The sequence below is a fragment of the Macaca mulatta genome, chromosome 7 (assembly GCF_049350105.2).
Source record: "Macaca mulatta isolate MMU2019108-1 chromosome 7, T2T-MMU8v2.0, whole genome shotgun sequence".
Lineage (NCBI taxonomy): Eukaryota > Metazoa > Chordata > Mammalia > Primates > Cercopithecidae > Macaca > Macaca mulatta.
Window position 1 is genome coordinate 140,441,377 of NC_133412.1, and position 19,936 is coordinate 140,461,312.

The 19,936-nt window shown below is 37.5% G+C and overlaps 1 protein-coding gene across 10 annotated transcripts in view; it reads left to right on the forward strand.

Moving 5' to 3' along the window:
- PALS1 (protein associated with LIN7 1, MAGUK p55 family member) overlaps positions 1–19,936 on the forward strand; it is a 93,887-nt gene that overhangs the window by 32,115 nt on the left and 41,836 nt on the right. For 4 of the 10 annotated variants that reach the window (XM_015143958.3, XM_077941195.1, XM_028852040.2 and 1 more), the window contains one exon: positions 8,162–8,702. In XM_015143958.3, the coding sequence (XP_014999444.3) occupies positions 8,336–8,702 (367 nt within the window). In that variant the 5' untranslated portion in view covers positions 8,162–8,335. Of the gene's footprint in view, positions 1–8,161; positions 8,703–9,787; positions 9,895–11,336; positions 11,485–19,936 lie in introns of those variants that run through there. The other 6 variants (XM_015143959.3, XM_077941198.1, XM_077941197.1 and 3 more) reach the window with 3 other exon arrangements.

A 19,936-nucleotide genomic window follows, 5' to 3' on the forward strand; every position in this document is an offset into this window, starting at 1 on the left:
TATTTAACAAGGTAGTCTGGAAAGATTTCTTGTAGATTTAGGGACTTGAGGGAGGTCTTGAAGGTAGAAATCAACGGAAAAGTAGTTCACTAGTCATTTGGCCAGAAAGATGGGATAGACACAAATGAGGAAGGTAAATCAGAAGGCTCATGCAGGTGAGTAGTAAAAGATAGAGCTAGAAATCTTGGATTCATTTTGCGAGTTTGGACTTTATTCTCTAGGTAGTGTGAAAGCCATGAGAAGTTCTGAACAGAGGAGTGGTTTGCTCATATACTTAATTAAGTGAACCACTTACCAGGTATCATGGCTATAGAGGTAAACAAGACAGATCCCGGCCAATTTCCCTTGACTTTACTTCTATCTGATTCTCCTGTATTCTCCATCATACTTAGTTTCATTGTCATCTACCTACTAAGCCAGGGATAGTGGTTAAGAGTGATGGTTCTGGAGTTACATTGCCTAGGTTCGTATTCTGAAGCCTTCTGTTGTTTGGCCTTCTGCTGGGCAATGTTATGGATCCAGAGATGGGTCAGCCTGGTTCCTGACTTCAAGGTGCTTCTAGTCTGATGAGATAGAAAGGCGGAGATATAAATAGCAGTAGTCCAGCTTCATCAAGAATGTGACAGGGATTATAGGATTCCAGAGGACAATGTATTTGAGCTCAGACTTAAAAGAGTAGGCAAAGATTAGATCCTAGGCAGTCTGATTCTGGAGGCTGTTCTCTTAAACATGCTGTCTTGGGTGACTGGATGGATATAGTAACATTAGTTAGAATTGAAAACAGGGAGAGGATTAAAGAGAATAGGAGGAGATTAAAGGGAAATATGAGTTTAATTTTGGAGGTATTTCTGGATTCTTATGGGAAATTCTGATAGATAAATAGAATAATAGTCAGCCAGGTGCGGTGGCTCACGCCTGTAATTCCAGCACTTTGGGAGGCCGAGGCTGGCGGATCACGAGGTCGGGAGGTTGAGACCAGCCTGGCCAACATGGTGAAGCCCCATCTCTACTAAAAATACAAAAATTAGCTGGGCATGGTGGTGGGCACCTGAAATCTCAGCTACTCAGAAGGCTGAGGGAGGAGAATCGTTTGAACCTGGGAGGTGGAGGTTGCAGTGAGCTCAGATCATGCCATTGCACTCTAGCCTGGATGACAGAGTGAGACTCTGTCTCAAAAAAAAAAAAAAAAAAAAGAATAATGGTCAAAGATTTTGTCTCAACCATAGTATCTAGCCAGGGGTAAATAATTAAATTTGTGTACATATCACTCCTCTTTTTGGAATCTTTGATGATTCTCTTATTCTACAGAATTAAGGATTTATATTTAAGACCTTTCATAAGATGGACCCAATCAAACTTTCTAGTCATATCTTCCACTTCTCTCTTGACTCTTTTAGTTCAACTAGCCTTATTTGTACTTTCCCTTCACACCTTTCATCTTCACACCTTTGGTTCATATGGCCCCTTTCTTATTTCTCCATCTTGTCCTTAAGGCCTACTTCCAACCTCATTTTTCATCTAGAAAATGGGCATATTTGGATCTACTTCTGGAGTTGTAATGAGGAATAAATGAGTGAATACTATGTGAAGTACTTGCAGTATTGGCTGGCACATAAAGAAGTGCTCAGTAAATGTTAGCTGTAGTTGTAGTTGTTACTACTACTACTACTACTACTATTCCTACTCCTACGACTTCCTTCTCCTCCTCCTTTACCTCTTTTATTCACTTTTTGTCCTCCTATTTGAAATAGACACTAAGTTCTACTGATTCTGTAACCTACATATTGCTTTTTTTTTTTTTTTTTTTTTTTTTTGAGTCAGAGTCTTGCTCTGTCTCCCAGGCTGGAGTGCAGTGGCATAACCTTGGCTCACTGCAACCTCTGCCTCACAGGTTCAAGTGATTCTCATGCCTCAGCCTCCCGAGTAGCTGGGACTACAGGCACAAGCCACTATGCCTGGATAATTTTTTAATTTTTTTGCATGATTTTGTAGAGATGGGATTTTACCATGTTTCCCCCAGGCTGGTCTCAAACTGCTAGTCTCAAGTGATCCACAGCCTCAGCCTCCTCAAATGCTGGAATTACAGGCATGAGCCACCATGCCTGGCCTGTAACCTTCATATTTCTTGAATACAACTTCTTCATTCTCACTGTCCTAGTTGAGGACCCCATTTCTAATAGGTGCTTTCAGTCTGTTCTCATTGCCACCCTTCAGTCAGCCCTCTACGCTTCAATAGGAGTGATATTTCTTTTTTTTGTTTGTTATAGTTTAAGTTCTAGGGTACGTGTGCACAACATGCAGGTTTGTCACATATGTATACATGTGCCATGTTGGTGTGCTGCACCCATTAATTCGTCATTTACATTAGGTATATCTCCTAATGCTATCCCTCCCCGCTCCCCGCTTCCCCTACCCCACGACAGGCCCCAGTGTGTGATGTTCCCCACCCTGCGTCCATGTGTTCTCATTGTTCAGTTCCCACCTATGAGTGAGAACATGCAGTATTTGGTTTTCTGTCCTTGTGATGGTTTGCTCAGAATGATGATTTCCAGCTTCATCCATGTGCCTACAAAGGACATGAACTCATCTTTTTTTTATGGCTGCATAGTATTCCATGGTGTATATGTGCCACATTTTCTTAATCCAGTCTATCATTGATGGACATTTGGGTTGGTTCCAAGTCTTTGCTATTGTGAGTAGTGCTGCAATCAACATACATGTGCATGTGTCTTTATAGCAGCGTGATTTATAATCCTTTGGGTATATACCCAGTAATGGGATGACTGGGTCAGATGGTATTTCTAGTTTTAGATCCTTGAGGAATCACCACACAGTCTTCCACAATGGCTGAACTAGTTTACAGTCCCACCAACGGTGTAAAAGTGTTCCTATTTCTCCACATCCTATCCAGCACCTGTTGTTTCCTGACTTTTTAATGGTCACCATTCTAACTGGTGTGAGATGGTATCTCATTGTGGTTTTGATTTGCATTTCTCTGATGGCCAGTGATGATGAGCATTTTTTCATGTGTCTGTTGGCTGCATGAATGTCTTCTTTTGAGAAGTGTCTGTTCATATCCTTTGCTCACTTTTTGATGGGGTTGTTTGATTTTTTCTTGTAAATTTGTTTAAATTCTTTGTAGATTCTGGATTTTAGCCCTTTGTCAGATGGATAGATTGTAAAAATTTTCTCCCATTCTGTAGGTTGCCTGTTCACTCTGATGGTAGTTTTTTTTTGCTGTGCAGAAGCTCTTTAGTTTAATTAGATCCCATTTGTCAATTTTGGCTTTTGTTGCCATTGCTTTTTGTGTTTTAGTCATGAAGTCTTTCCCCTGTCTATGTTCTGAATGGTATTGCCTAGGTTTTCTTCTACAGTTTTTATGGTTTTAGGTCTAACATTTAAGTCTTTTATCCATCTTGAATTAATTTTTGTATAAGGTATAAGGAAGGGATCAGTTTCAGCTTTCTACATATGACTAGCCAGTTTTCCCAGCACTATTTATTAAATAGGGCATCCTTTCCCCATTTCTTGTTTTTGTCAGGTTTGTCAAAGATCAGATGGTTGTAGATGTGTGGTATTATTTCTGAGGGCTCTGTTCTGTTCCATTGGTCTATGTCTCTGTTTTGGTACCAGTACCATGCTGTTTTGGTTACTGTAGCCTTGTAGTATAGTTTGAAGTCAGGTAGCGTGATGCCTCCAGCTTTGTTCTTTTGGCTTAGGATTGTCTTCGCAGTGCCGGCTCTTTTTTGGTTCTATATGAACTTTAAAGTAACTTTTTCCAATTCTGTGAAGAAAGTCATTGGTAGCTTGATGGGGATGGCATTGCATCTATAAATTACCTTGGACAGTATGGCCATTTTCACAATATTGATTCTTCCTAGCCATGAGCATGGAATGTTCTTCCATTTGTTTGTGTCCTCTTTTATTTTGTGGAGCAGTGGTTTGTAGTTCTCCTTGAAGAGGTCCTTCACATCCCTTGTAAGTTGGATTCTTAGATATTTTATTCTCTTTGAAGCAATTGTGAATGGGAGTTCACTCATGATTTGGCTCTCTGTCTGTTATTGGTGTATGGGAATGCTTGTGATTTTTGCACATTGATTTTGTATCCTGAGACTTTGCTGAAGTTGCTTATCGGCTTAAGGAGATTTTGGGCTGAGACGATGGGGTTTTCTAAATATACAATCATGTCATCTGCAAACAGGGACAATTTGACTTCTTTTCCTAATTGAATACCCTTTATTTCTTTCTCCTGTCTGATTGCCCTGGCCAGAGCTTCCAACACCGTGTTGAATAGGAGTGTTGAGAGAGGGCATCCCTGTCTTGTGCCAGTTTTCAAAGGGAATGCTTCCAGTTTTTGCCCATTCAGTATGATATTGACTGTGGATTTGTAACAAAAAGCTCTTATTATTTTGAGATACGTCCCATCAATACCTAGTTTATTGAGAGTTTTTAGCATGAAGGGCTGTTGAATTTTGTCGAAGTCCTTTTCTGCATCTAGTGAGATAATTGTGGTTTTTGTCTTTGGTTCTGTTTATATGATGGATTACGTTTATTGACTTGCATATGTTGAACCACCCTTACATTCCAGGGATGAAGCCCACTTGATCGTGGTGGATAAGCTTTTTGATGTGCTGCTGGATTCAGTTTGCTAGTATTTTATTGAGGATTTTTGCATTGATATTCATCAGGGATATTGGCCTAAAATTCTCTTTTTTTGTTGTGTCTCTGCCAGGCTTTGGTATCAGGATGATACTGGCCTCATAAAATGAGTTAGGGAGGATTCCCTCTTTTTCTGTTGCTTGGAATAGTTTCAGAAGGAATGGTACCAGCTCCTGTTTATACCTCTGGTAGAATTCGGCTGTGAATTCGTCTGGTCCTGGACTTTTTTTGGTTGGTAGGCTATTAATTATTTCCTCAGTTTCAGAGCCTGTTATTGGTCTATTCAGGGATTCAAGTTCTTCCTGGTTTAGTCTTGGGAGGATGTATGTGTCCAGGAATGTATCCATTTCTTCTAGATGTTCTAGTTTATTTGTGTAGAGGTGTTTATAGTATTCTCTAATAGTAGTTTGTATTTCTGTGGGATCGATAGTGATATCCCCTTTATCATTTTTTATTACATCTATTTGATTCTTTTCTCTTTTCTTCTTTATTAGTCTTGCTAGTGTTCTATCAATTTTGTTGATCTTTTCAAAAAACCAGCTCCTGGATTCATTGATTTTTTTTTTAAGGATTTTTTGTGTCTCTATCCAATAGGAGTGATATTTCTATAAAAATGAATGTGATCATGTCATCCCCTGCTTAAAATCTTTTAATTATTGTTACTATTTTCAGGGTAAAAATCTAAAACTCTTCTCAGTATGGTTTCCTGCTTGCCTTTCCAGTTTTTTCATTATTCATGTACAGCATGCTCCCATTGTCCCATCCAGCTTTATCGTATTCTCTTGTGTTTTCATAAAGTGCCATTCTGTCATACTCTTCCTTCCTATTGGTCATGTGAGCCTGTCTGCATGGAATAGACCTTTCTGCTGTCTGGCTAATTTTTAGTTACCCTTTGAAATCCAGCTCAAAGAAATGTATCCTGATGTTTTTAGTGTTTCCTATCACCTTTTACCACAGACCAAGTTTTATAGTTCATTGTCTGTGACATTCCAAGTTGAGTTGAACAGATGTTTATTGGACATTTCTTATGATATGTATTAGGCTAAGCACTGGAGCTGTAAAAGTAAGACATGACCCCTCTCTCTAACAAATTTAGAATCTGTTGAGGAGTTTGAGGAAAAATAATCATTTATTTTCTTTGCTTTCTCTCCCAGGAGACTGAACATTCCTGGGGAGATAACCAAAATCAAATTTAAAGCAGATTACTACCAGGTTATAGAAATTTTTCTGAGAGCAAAAATTGGATCCAGATATACAAGTATGATAATAAATTGTACAAGCATGAGAATTTTGACCTTGAATGATCTGGCCCGGTCTCTCTTGCATGACTTCTAATTTTCCCTCATAGGGTAGTGAGTATGGACACAGATGTAGAGCTTTTAAGCTGAGTTTTAAATTTCAGATCATAATTTATATATATATAAGTTAAAAACATATCATTTAGTATTAAATTTGATTTTTAATATCCAGTAATTATTATAGAGAGGGTTGAGAGTTTTAATTTTCTGAAAATATGTACACTCCTGGATTTTTAAAGTTAAACATAGCACTGTAGTAACTCCTACACAGTTTTTCTGCTTACTTGTAAGGAAAACATTTAAAAAGCTGAATTTGCATTTGCATGTAATCAGTGCCTAACATAACTTAAGAATTGCCTAACATAAATCAAATAGCTGTCATGTTAATGAAAAAGAAGGCAATCTAATGGTAAATAAGGTACTTACGTGTAGATCACAGAAGACAAACTTTGGATGAAAGACAAAAAAATCTACCAAAAATTTTGTGCAAATGTAGTTTTAATAATTGACTCATGTAACTGGCATCCATTTTCCTGATTGTTGGACTAGGGGTTTTCCTGATAGCCTAGTTGAGTTTGTATTAAGCATTTTGTCTTCTGTCCCTGTTTGCATTATGACCGAAGATGTTTGAGAAAGGATTGGCTGGTATTAGGAATATTATCTGAAAACCTGGCTTTTGCTTAGTTGGCATTGTGCTCTAACCAACCTGTTTACTTAAGTGATACCCAACTCAAGGAGGTTGTAGGTTTATTATTGTAAATATTATTGCTCTTGAGTGAAAAAAGGTTAATTAGATTTAATGTGTGGGTTTACACATATGTAAACAACCTGCCTATGTATGCCTGAGAAATAGCTCAATGAAAAGCCAGAGTTATCTGGTAAAATATTTTTATTTTCTAAAATATGTTGAAAGATTTTTAAAATAGGAAAATCAAGTTAATACTGGTAATCAATGTAAGTATACATTAGCTCATGTGAAACTCAGAACAGTCAATCCTATAAATAAAGCTTCCAAGTGAATCTGAGAGTCAAAGAGAAAATGACTGGTCTTAAATCATAACACTAGAGGATTGAAAGTTCAGTTTTCTTATCTCCCTGCTTACTGTTATCTTTTTGCTGTACAGTATGACTCTCAAAAGTTTTTGGCAACAGATACTACCATTTTCGCTAAATGAATCCTTGTAATTCTTGTATCGTTAACCCCAATTCTTTCCCCCCCCCCCCCCCGAGATGGAGTCTCGCTCTGTCACCCATGCTAGAGTGCAATAGTGTGATCTCAGCTCACTGCTGCCTCTGCCTCCTGGGTTCAAGCGATTCTCCTGCCTCAGCCTTCTGAGTAGCTGGGATTACAGGCGCCCGCCACCATGCCTGGCTAATTTTTGTGTTTTTCTTAGTAGAGACGGAGTTTCACCATGTTGGCCAGGCTAGTCTCGAACTCCCGACCTCAGGTGATCCATCTGCCTTGGCCTCCCAAAGTGCTGGGATTACAGGCATGAGCCACTGCATCCGGTCCAATTCTTTTTTTTTTTTTTTTTTTTTTTAAATGGGATCAATTATAAAGACTGATAACCCATGTAATCCTTGTTTCAATGTAGTTTTGTCTTGTAGCTGCCTCAGCTGCCAATTGAAGTTTCTTATTCGTTGGGCATGTTCTTCATCTCAAAAACTCCTAAAAATGAATTAATTATCCCCCAGAATACTGCTTGTATTTCAAGTAAGGTACAAACAAGGCTGCTATATGCCAAATCGGTTGATTGTTCATCAGTTTCTTTAGCAGTTAACTAATAAGTTATTTCAATCTCATGTTAATTGTTGAGCATAAAGTACCGTGTTGAGACAACTACTAAAAGATGATTAAAACACCTTTTATGTTTGAAGCCAGCAACGTGTTCTGTACCAAACTAGTACCCCAAATTTTTTTACTTTCCTACTTTTCTAAACTTTCCAGTACTGTATATCATTTTTCTTAGCTTTAAAATTGAATAGTATGTTTCACATTCTTGGAAAGGGACTTTTTGGGGGAGAGGGGGAATCTTGGTTTGCTCACCATTATCTGTAAAGTGAAAGTACTTAATCTACATAGCAAAATAATATTATATACTTATTTTTTTCTGTGTTGTATGGAGATTTAGAAGTGGGCTATGTAAAAACCTGCTTTTATATTGTAATTCTTATACTTTTTTTTCCCCCATCTTTCCCCTTAGATTTCCTTCATGGATACTTTTTCATAGCATTATTATGTGATGTGAGAAGTTTTTTTGGTCTTTTTTTTTTTTTTTTTTTTTGAAGTAACATGGATTTTATACTACAGAATCAAGAGAATTGGCTTATAGGAAAAATTGATTCATAAAAAGTGGTACAGGTTTTTATAGATAACCATGACAACATCCCATATGAATGGGCATGTTACAGAGGAATCAGACAGCGAAGTAAAAAATGTTGATCTTGCATCACCAGAGGAACATCAGAAGCACCGAGAGATGGCTGTTGACTGCCCTGGAGATTTGGGCACCAGGATGATGCCAATACGTCGAAGTGCACAGTTGGAGCGTATTCGGCAACAACAGGAGGACATGAGGCGTAGGAGAGAGGAAGAAGGGAAAAAGCAAGAACTTGACCTTAATTCTTCCATGAGACTTAAGAAACTAGCCCAAATTCCTCCAAAGACCGGAATAGATAACCCTATGTTTGATACAGAGGAAGGAATTATCTTAGAAAGTCCTCATTATGCTGTGAAAATATTAGGTAAGTAAAAATAGAGGGATAATAGAAAACATTTTGCTTTAATTTATCTGTGCCTTTTAACGTATATGGGAAGGAAGAGGGTTTAACAGAATGTAAGTAATGACAGTTTGAATTCCAGACCAAGATCCTTTGTTTTCTTAGAAACGCCATATAGCTATTATTTACTATTACCAACATAGAACTAAAAGCATGTGGTTTAAATGTTCAGTCACTATAATGTGTTTTTTAGATATTAAAGAGTTTTCATGGGCCCTAACATTTAAAGCCTTGAAATTTACCTTTTATATCAAACTCACAAACTTTATGCAAAATACTAAAAAACAATTTTCAGATTTTGAATTTGATTCCCTTCAAGTTTGTAAAATAGTAATGAAATTAGTAACTACAGTTTAAATTCTTTGATTTTTAAAATTAATGATTGTCAATAAGAAGAACTGGTATTGTTCATATGGTATCATAAACATAAAATAGTGGTATTTTCTATATCCCCAAATTCTGTTCTGTGGGGAAAAAAACAAAACAAAAAAGTCCTATGAGATATAAGTAGATACAACCAAACCAAAAGAATTCTGTGACCAAATGGATTTTGAGCACTCTGGGCTAAATAAATTAAATAGCTTCTTATCACAAGACTTCTCCTAGCTGTTAGAATGTTACTAGGCATAGTGAATCTACAAGAGACATTGATATCAAATGCATGTTTCAAAACTTAGAATATTTAATCATTGAATTTACTGCCTGCCCTTCTTGCACGTGCACATACACCCAGGTGCTCACTGAACTAGTGTTAGGGGAGCATTTTATTTTTTGGTGATTTTCTATGTTTTAGGTGCGAAAAAAGATATATTTCTACTTTTTTGTAGGAGGAGAAAGTTTTTATTGTCGTTGTCGTCATTTTACCATTCATTTAAGGATCTGTTGAGCCTGTACTAAGTGTTTTAGCAAACATTGTTTCATGTAATAAAATAATCCTGTTAACAGTACTCTGTAATTTCCATTTTGGAGATAAAGAAATTGAACCTTAGTTAAAGACAACAGTGGTAGAGCCAAGTTTGAATTTGCCAGATCAGATGTTGATGTACTGCGCAAAATGGAAGGTTTGAATGGAAACCAGGATCCAGCCTGCACTTCACTCACCAGGCCAGAGCTGTGGCTACCCAGAATAGAGCACCTTTTTGTAATTTGGCCAAAGGTACCATGTATATGCCAGATTTGTTCCTCATTAAGTCTCTTTATTCCAAGTCTGGAGCAATTTCTTTTCTTTTTGAAGTGGAGTCTTGCTCTGTTGCCCAGGCTGGAGTGCAGTGGTGCATTCTCAGCTCACTGCAACCTCCGCCTTCCCAGGTTCAAACAATTCTCCTGCCTCAGCCTTCCGAGTGGCTGGGATTACAGGCATGTGCCACCACACCTGGCTAATTTTTGTATTTTTAGTAGAGACAGGGTTTCACCAGGTTGGTCAGGCTGGTCTTCAACTCCTGACTTCGTGATCTGCCCTCCTCAGCCTCCCAAAGTGCTGGGATTACAGGTGTGAGCCACTGCGCCCGTCTCAAGTCTGGAGCAGTTTCTACTACATCACGTCATCTTCTTTTCTTTGTTATAAATTTTTATTCAGGATCCACATTTCATATGTACATGCTTCTCTGTGTTTTAAGAAATCATAGATATGTTTTTAGTCATAGTGAAGTCTACTAAATTCCTGCCTTCAGATATTTTAATTACAGTGAAAGCTAAAAGATTACATATTTTTTTAATACATTTATGTGAAGGAATTTTATGCTCTTTTTTACTGAGGGTTTTATTAGAGTAAAAATACTTCATTCCTGATTGCTTCTTACTAGCCTTCATTTCCCACCACTCTATTATTATTTATTTATTAAAATATTCTGAAAATATTTTATTGGAGAAAGTTTGTTATATCCAGTGCCAACCTGGATTGATTCTTCTGTTTTTCTGTTTACATTCCCATAAGATTAATGTATTTGTCCATTTGATTTACTTAGAATCAGGTGTAAGTATCCATCTGATAGGTAATATTCATGTAATCACAGTGAAGAAACAAATATAGCTTCAGCCAGCTTCACTTAGTAAGAGAACATTTGTGAGTTTATGGTTTTGTTTGTTTTGCCTAAGCACAGAAAATTGGACATCATTTCTCTTAAAATTTTTTTTTTCCTTTTTCCTGTTTCTGTTTGTATGTTCTATTGCTGACTTTTTTTTAACAAATTCAGATTAAAGGATACCTCTATTCCAATGTGTAATCTGCTATAGTTTTTAAAAGTACCTATGTGTGGTCCTTGAATTTAAGGCAGTTTTATATATTTTATTTTAAAGTAATTTGAAATGTCATAACAGGTATTTGTAATTCATTTCTTGGACAGGAGAAGATGTATTTTGAGAAATAAATGATATATTTTATGTTAATATAGTCAACACAGATATCTGTTATGTAAGAATCATGAGAAATTAGCATAAGGTATAGTTTGCTTTTGTCCGTCATAGCCTCAGGTTTTTAAGTTTTTGTTTAAAATGAAGTGTAATAGCTTTTTGCCAAACTTTTTTTCTTGTTCATGATCTGCTAACACATCAAACTGTAAGAGAAGTACTCCCTGAACATTGTGTGTGTCTCCTTGCTAGTATTTGATTAATACCCGCCCGTATGACAGGAGACAACGTCTCAGCCTTTTTCACAGCAATCTTGTTTGAAATGAGGGAAGAATGGGCAACTGATTTATTTCTTTGAGAGGAAGCCTTCAGTTTCTAAATAATACATCATCATTTATCTGTGAGTAGACAAAGTATTCTTTTAAGAATCAAAAATGTGTTTGGCAAGATTAAGTAATTGGGTGGTTTTTAATGAAAAGTATTTGTAAATTTGACAATGTATGATAATAAAAGTGCAGGGATGGAATTGACAGAAAATACTCAGAAAGGATGAACTGAATTTTCTTATTTAAAAGCAGTTAGAATTTTTTTGAAAGATAAAAAATAGTGATATGGGAACTAGATTTCAAATGAATAATTAGTATTATAAATGATAAAAATTTTGGTATTAGGGAGGCTTTCCTTAAAATTGGCATTAGTTTTTAAAGCTTGCTTTGTTACAAATATTATTGTCTTTGTTCTCTTTCATAATCAGAGCAAACTACCTTGTGAGAGAAATCTTCAGAAAAGAAAATAATGCAGGTTAGAGCAGGTTAAGCTAGAGTAGGGTAATTTTCATATATTTCTATATTATAGATTTCACTGTTTTTGTGTTCTCAGATAAGTAATTTTGGGCCAGGGATGTGGACAAGGAAATATATAGATAGAGTACTTAAAGGGAACAAACTAGGGATGACTGCCGTCTATCATATATGTGACTATAAAATTGTTGTCTTTGAAGCAGTGTCAGGAAAGGGAACACACACAACCATATATATCTGTGGTAAGCTGTTTAGTGGTTAATAAAAAGACTCCTGGAATTTGTGATTAGGGGCTTTCTAATCTTTGAGATACTATCAGTGTGAAGAAGGAAAAACACACCACGGGGAAGAAACTGGGATGAATAAAGCTAAGGAATAAAATATTTTCATAGAATTAATAGCATGTTTCAGTCTTAATTAGTGTCTGCATATTTTTTGCCAGATGTCTCTGGATGTTCAAACTATTAGGTCAAAAGATTATTGACATTTTAAAGTAAAATAGCTCTTTCACATTTCTGTTAAAAGCTCTGGCATTTAACTGACTTTTGATTGTTCATGGGGCATACTGGAATTTTGTGTGATTGTAAACTTTTTTAAAGGTTGGCTTTAAGATAAAATGTATTTCAAGCCAACAGACAAAATCCCAGTGCCAGTAAATCCTGAACTTTAGTTCAGCCTGCTTCTGAGAAGTTAATTATTTTTACTATCAAATTTTTTTTAGCTGTTGTTATAGATATTTCCAAATAAATGTTATTAGCCATTCCTTCAGGGAATTTTTTTACCTTCCTGGAATTGAAATAATTAAATCTGTTGTCACTAGATTTAATGTTTGAGGTGTTGGGATCATTTGAGAATTCTGTGATTTAGTCAAGTTGCTAAAATTAGACCTAAAGATGTAAAAATTCATTAGAGTATATGTATAGTCATGTAAATTTTGTTTATTAAATACACATAATTCTATAGAAAAGTAACTGCTACATCATTCAGTCTTTGACACAATACGTTAAAACTTCATTCCACTTATTAATCAGTAGTAGATTTTAAAACTTATTTCTGCCTGCAGAGATTTGCTTTGTTATCTTACGGCATATTCAGAAATGTATGAGGTTGCTGCACGTTGGAAAGTGCAGGGATATTAGAGTCAAAACTGAGTTTAAATACTTTTTAAGTCACTGAATTGCTATTAACGTTGGGCATGTTACTTAATTTTTCTGAGCCTCAGTTTCAGGATTTTCTTGAGGAACAAATGGAAAAAGCATTTGAGTCAGTGGCACACTACAGGTTTGAATGAAATTTAATTTTTGTGAGAACCAGAAGCTACAGAGAGATCATCTAACCCTGTAGTCCATAAAATTAATTTGTGGATCTTAACCACTGATTTATTATTTCATTTTTAAAATAACAGCTTTATTAAGATATAATTCACATACCATAAAATTTTGTCTTTTAAACTGTAGAATTCATTAGTTTTTAGTATACTCACAAGGTTGTGCAGGCAGGCATGGTGGTTCACGCCTGTATTAGTAGCATCTTTGGAGGCAGAGGCAGGAGGATCTCTTGAGCCCAGGAGTTTGAGACCAGCTTGGGCAACATAGACCCTGTCTCTTAAAACAAACAAACAAACACAAAACACACACACACAAATCAACTGGGCATGGTGGCATGCTTCTGTAGTCCCAGCTACTAGGGAGGCTGAGGCAGGAGGATTTTTTGAGCCCAGGAGATTGAGGCTGCAGTGCTAAACAAACAAACAAACAAACAAAAAAACCAAGGTTGTGCAGCCATCACTACTATATAATTCCAAGATATGTACCCATTAATGGTCACTCCCTATTCTCTCCACCACCTGGCCCCTGACAACCACGAATATACTTTGTCTTTTTGGATTTGCTTATTCTAGACATTTTATATGAATGAAATTACATAACATAGGCTCTTTTGTGACTGGTCTCTTTTCACTTACCATTACGTTTTCAGGGTTCATCCATATTGTAGCATGAATCAGTACTTCATTTCTTTTTTATGGATGAATTAATATTCCACTGTACCAATATACCACATTTTGTTTTTCCATTCATCTAGGTTAAAAAAAATTTTTTTTAATTTATATTTTTTTGTAGAGATGGGGTCTCACTATGTTGCCCAGGCTGGTCTTGACCTCCTGGCCTCAGGCGATCCTCCCACCTTGGCCTTCCAAAGTGTTAGGATTACAGGCATGAGCCACCGCAATTTTAATTCCACAGGTAGATATCCTGGAAACTGATGTAATTTCCTCCTACTTAGTAATATTAAGTTCCCCATCTGAGTATCATATTTTACCCTCCAGTTTAGAGGAAAAGAAATCTTAAAAGTTTCAGAAAAAAGTCATGAAGTTGGTTGGAGTTGAAATTTCTGAGGACAGGTTAAAAGAACTGGAATTACACGATGAAGTGGAGAAGCTTAATGCTGGATATAGGTCCCTAGAAGCTATCTGTTTTAATATGGGGCAAATGAGAGTAATATATAAAAATAAATGATGCCAATCCAGATGGAGATTCCTTGGGTAATTTTTCTCTTTTTGAGACGGAGTCTCGCTCTGTCACCCAGGCTGAAGTGCAGTGGCACGATCTCGGCTCACTGCAAGCTCCGCCTCCCGGGTTCACGCCATTCTCTTGCCTCAGCCTCCCGAGTAGCTGGGACTACAGGTGCCCGCCACCATGCCCGGCTAATATTTTTGTATTTTTAGTAGAGACAGGGTTTCACCGTGTTAGGCTGGATGGTCTCGATCTCCTGATCTCATGATCCACCTGCCCCGGCCTCCCGAAGTGCTGGGATTACAGGCATGAGCCACTGCACCCGGCCTCCTTAGGTAATTTTAATGTTTACCCTTATAACCAAAAAATTTTCGCATAGCTACCCACAGTTCTAGGCATTGGAAAGTAGGATTTTCTGATAAAGTAACTCTTGGTGATTGCTTTCTGTTGCCTATTTCACAGTCTTCATTCTTTTACCTTTTAGACTGCCAGGAGAGGGCAAGGAGGGAGGACAGAGTTTACAAGGGTGGATTTGTGGACCAATGTGTATGTTTGTATTTATCTGATTAGTTGTATCCCAAAGCCAAATGTAAGTGAATTTTCTCACTTTAGAATAATATATTCTCTCTTAAATAATCAAGAGTTAAGTGTTGCATGAAATATTAGAGAAGATGGGAACTTAATTTCTACTGAAAAACCAGATAAGAGGAAATAGGTCCAACTACAGGGCAAATAATTTAAACTAGATATAAAGAAATTCCTTGTAGGAAATTTGTTACAGGCTTGAATTTATTACCAAAGCTAGATTTGCTATGCCTGCCTCTACCTTCTCTTGCCTCCATCCTGCCTTAAGTACTTACTTCCTTGTCCACTCCCAACCTAGCACATATGTCACTTTCTCACTAGCCTTATGGTTCTTCATTTCTCTCTTTATTTCTCTGTCCGTATGGTTCCTTCTTGTGTCTGTTGTCTGTCTGGGATTGGGGAAAGGAATTTCTTCTTTCTGTCCTCTGTCCTCTCTTTGTTGTCTCTGTGTCTTTATCTTTATTATGGAAGAGTGTACTTGACAGGACTGATTTAGTTACATCTGAATGGATTTTTAAAATTCCCTGCAGAATTGTATAGAATGTTGAAAAACTTAGGTGGATTTTTGTTTTAAGTAACAGATATATCCATGAAAGAATGGAACTTTTCTTTGAGTGGGTGGAAAATTAACTGTTCTTAGCCAAGCGTGGTGGTTCATGCCTATAATCCTAGCACTTTGGGAGGCCGAGGTGGGTGGATCGCTTGAGCTCAGGAGTTGTAGATCAGCCTGGGCAATCTGGCAAAACTCCATCTCTACCAAAAAAATACAAAAATAGCCAGATGTAGTGGAATGCAACTGTGGTCCTAGCTACTTGGAGGCTAGGTGGGAGGATCACTGGAACCTGAGAAGTCGAGGCTGCAGTGGATTCTGGTTGCGCCACTGTACTCCAGCCTGGTGACAGAGAGAGACCTGGTCTCAAAAAAGAAAAAAGAAAATGTTCTTGAGTTAATACATGTTTGTGAAGTGCTTTTAAAAATGTACCCTTTATGGCTGGGCGTGGTGGCTCACGCCTATAATCTCAGCACTTTGGGAGGCCAAGGTGGGTGAATCACTTGAGTCCAGGAGTTCGAGACCAGCTTGGGCGACAGTGAAATCTTGTCTCTACAAAAAATGCAAAAAAATTAGTCGGGTGTGGTGTTATGCACCTGTAGTCCCAGCTACTGGGGAGGGTGAGGTGGGAAGGATCACTTGAGCCCAGGAGCTCAAGGCTGCAGTGAGCCGCGTTCACACCACTGAACTCTAGCAGGGTGACAGAGCGAAACCCTGTCTCCAAAAAAAAAAAAAAAAAAAAGGCACTGGAGATTCTGGTTATGATTAAATTAGAATTGTGGCAAAATAGGTCTTTTACATTTCCTTAGCTTTTTTTCAGAAATATATTGGATTAAAAGCCATTGTTCTGCTATAAGAAAAAAGGATGAAATTGTATTAAGTATGTTATAGTTAAGACTACAGGGATATCAGTTAAATTCTAGTTATAAAAAGCACTCTAGTAGAAAAATGGGCAAAAGATAAAATGGATGAAAGAAGAAATTCAAATGGCTATAACTTGTAAAAATATGTTCAATCATACCAGATCACCAAAAATTAAAAGATTGATGATTCTTAAATTGGTGTGTGTTCGTGAAAACAGACATTCATGTGCATTGCTGATAGGAATATGAATTGGTACAAATCCAGAAGGCAGCTTGGCAGTATGTATCAAAGTGTTAAATGTTTTTATTATCTGATTAATAATTTTATCCTAGAAATTTATTCTAAGGAATTGGAAAACAGGTTGCAAAACAACATTTACAGTGTCATCTATATGGTTAGACCAGCAATTTAGAAGTTTGAAAGGCTACATGGCATAGCAAAATAATACCAGTAGTTACAGCCAAAAGGTAGAAGTACAGGTAATTTTCAAAATAATGTCAGTATTTTAGTATCCTTTTGAGTGGCTTTGGTTCATAAGAGAGATTATGCAGAAACTCCTTGGCTTTAAAAAATTTAAATTCCCCTGAGGTTGAAGAGACCCAGTAGGGATACAATTACCTTCTGGGCTGTCTAAGGCTGCTTGTTGATTTCAGTCAGTGGTGAAATCTGAGGCTCTCAGTCTTTCACAATACCCTAACAGCCATGCTGGGGCCCTTTTTTTTTCTTTCATTTTTCTTTGAGACGGAGTCTCACTCTGTCACCAGGCTGGAGTACAGTGGTGTGATCTTGGCTCACTGCAACTTCCGCCTCCGAGGTTCAAGCGATTCTCCTGCCTCAGCCTCCCAAGTAGCTGGGACTTTAGGCATGCACCACCATGCCCCGCTAATTTATTTGTATTTTTAGTAGAGTTGGGATTTTACCATGTTCGCCAGACTGGTCTCGAACTCCTGACCTCAAGTGATCTGTCCTCCTGAGCCTCCCAAAGTTCTGGGATTACAGGCATGACCCATTGCTCCCGGCCATGAGGCCCTTTTAACAATTACTAAAGGCCTTGAAAGTATGGCTCACACCTGTAATCCTAGCGCTTTGGGAGGACGAGGCAGGAAGATTTCTTGATGCCAGGAGTTATAGACTCCATCTCTACAAAGAAAATTGTTTTAATTAAACAGTAATTTAATTGTCTACTCAGAGAAGTCTAGTCCCCATAAGATTGTAGCTTATACAAAGCTTAACTGCTCTGTTGCTTTTATAATTTCTTTTTCTTGTAAGATATTTAAATGTTTTCCTATTTTGCTTTTAAGATACTTTAAGGCTGTTGAATTCTTTAATCTCTTAGGGAATTCTTTGGTAACCTCATTGTATGTGATGGAATCTGACATTTTATATTCTTTCTATCTATTCTTAATATTAGCTTATGGTTAAATTCTGGCTATCCCTTAACTCTTATCTAGCTCTGGGCTACAGCTGCTTCTTATGTCATTCTAATGACAGTTTTGACTTTTAAATTTTTTGCCAAATTTTTCTTCATTTTAAACTACTGATGACCATACATATATGTATGTTTAGAGAATAATGACAAGGAAAAAAGTTTTATTTTCTTTATTTCCTTTTTTTTTTTTTTTTTAAACAGGGTCTCGCTCTGTCATCCAGGCTAGAGTGCAGTGGCATGATACTGGGTCACTGCAACCTCCGCCACCTGGTTCAAGTGATTCTCCTGCCTCAGCCTCCCAAGTAGCTGGGACTACAAGAGCACGCCACCATACCTGGCTAATTTTTGTACTTTTTTTAGTAGAAATGGAGTTTCATCATGTTGGCCAGGCTGGTCTCAGACTCCTGACTTCATGTGATCCACCTGCCTCAGCCTCTCAAAGTGCTGGGATTACAGGCATGAGCCACCATTGCATGTGGCCGACTTTTAAACCTTATAAGTCTTTATAAAAAAGACTTTTTTTCCTGTCATTATTCTCTGAACAATACAATATAACAGCTATTTACATTATATTAAGTATTATAAGTAATCTAGAGCTGATTTTAGGTAACCGGGGGATGTGTATACCTTATATGCAAATACTACACCATTTTATATAAGGGACTTGAGCATCTGCAAATTTTGCTATCTGTGGGAGGTCTTGGAACCAATCTCCCACTGATACCAAGGGACAACTGTATATATAAAATAAGGAAGACTAAATATATATATGTTTAAAAGGAAGACTCAAGTTGTTTTGATTTGGGGCAGGAAAGATAGGGAACCTCAAGAATCAACCAAAGAGCTGTTAAAATCTATTTAAAAATTTAACTGCTCTTCAAATTGTGGGACACAAGGTAAATAAGAGTCAGTGGTGTTTCTGCAGACCTTATAAGAAGAGAGCTGACAAAAAGGCACATTGGGAAGATTTTTTTCCATGTCTTTTTGGTTTTTTTGTTTGTTTGTTTGTTTGTTTGAGACGGAGTCTTGCTCTGTCACCCAGGCTGTAGTGCAGTGACACTATCTCGGCTCACTGCAAGCTCCACTTCCCAGGTTCACGCCATTCTCCTGCCTCAGCCTCCCGAGTAGCTGGGACTACAGGTGCCCACCACCACACCCAGCTAATTTTTTTGTATTTTTAGTAGAGACGGGGTTTCACCATGTTAGCCAGGATAGTCTCAATCTCCTGACCTCATGATCCGCCTGGCTCAGCCTCCCAAAGTGCTGGGATTACAGGCCTGAGCCACTGTGCCCGGCCTCCATGTCTTTTTTATACTATGTCTTTGACTGTATAAGTCCTAGTATGTGCTCTTAAGTTTTTCCTAGACTCATTTACAGGTTTAATTTTAGTCCAAATCTCAATAGGACTTTTCTTTTTGGAAGACTAGGAAAGAGGAAATGGGAGGTAACTTGAAAAAAGTGACTTATAACCAATTTACAATAGTCAAGAAACTTAAAGAAAGATCAGGTACTTGTCATATTAATATGAACAGACTTTATAATGCTACTCTAATAAAACAGTATAGTTCTGATAGACCAGTGAAATAAAGACAGACTCTGATATGTGTAAGAATTTAGTGGCATTATAAATCAGTGGAAAAGGAATGATTATTTGATGAGGTCTCACTCAGTTTTCCAGGCTAGAGTGCAGTATAGTGATCATGGCCCCAGTGGATTCTCCCACCTCAGCCTCATGAGTAGCTGGGACTAAGGTGCATACCACAATGGCCTGGCTAATATTTTGTATTTTTAAAAATTATTGTTATTTTAAAAAAAGACAGGGTCTCACCATGTTGCCCAGGCTGGTCTCAAACTGCTGAACTCAAGTAGTCTGTCCACCTCAGCCTCCCAAAGTGCTGGGAACACAGGTGTGAGCCGCTGTGCCTAGACATTTTTTGTAATTTTTTAGTAGAGACGGGTCTTCACCATGTTGCCCAGGCTGGTCTCGACCTCCTGGACTCAAGCAATCCACCCGCTTCAGCTTCCCCAAGTGCTGGGATTACAGACCTGAGCCACTGCGCCTGGCCAGGAATGATTATTTAATAAATGGTACCAGAATCATTGGTTAATTG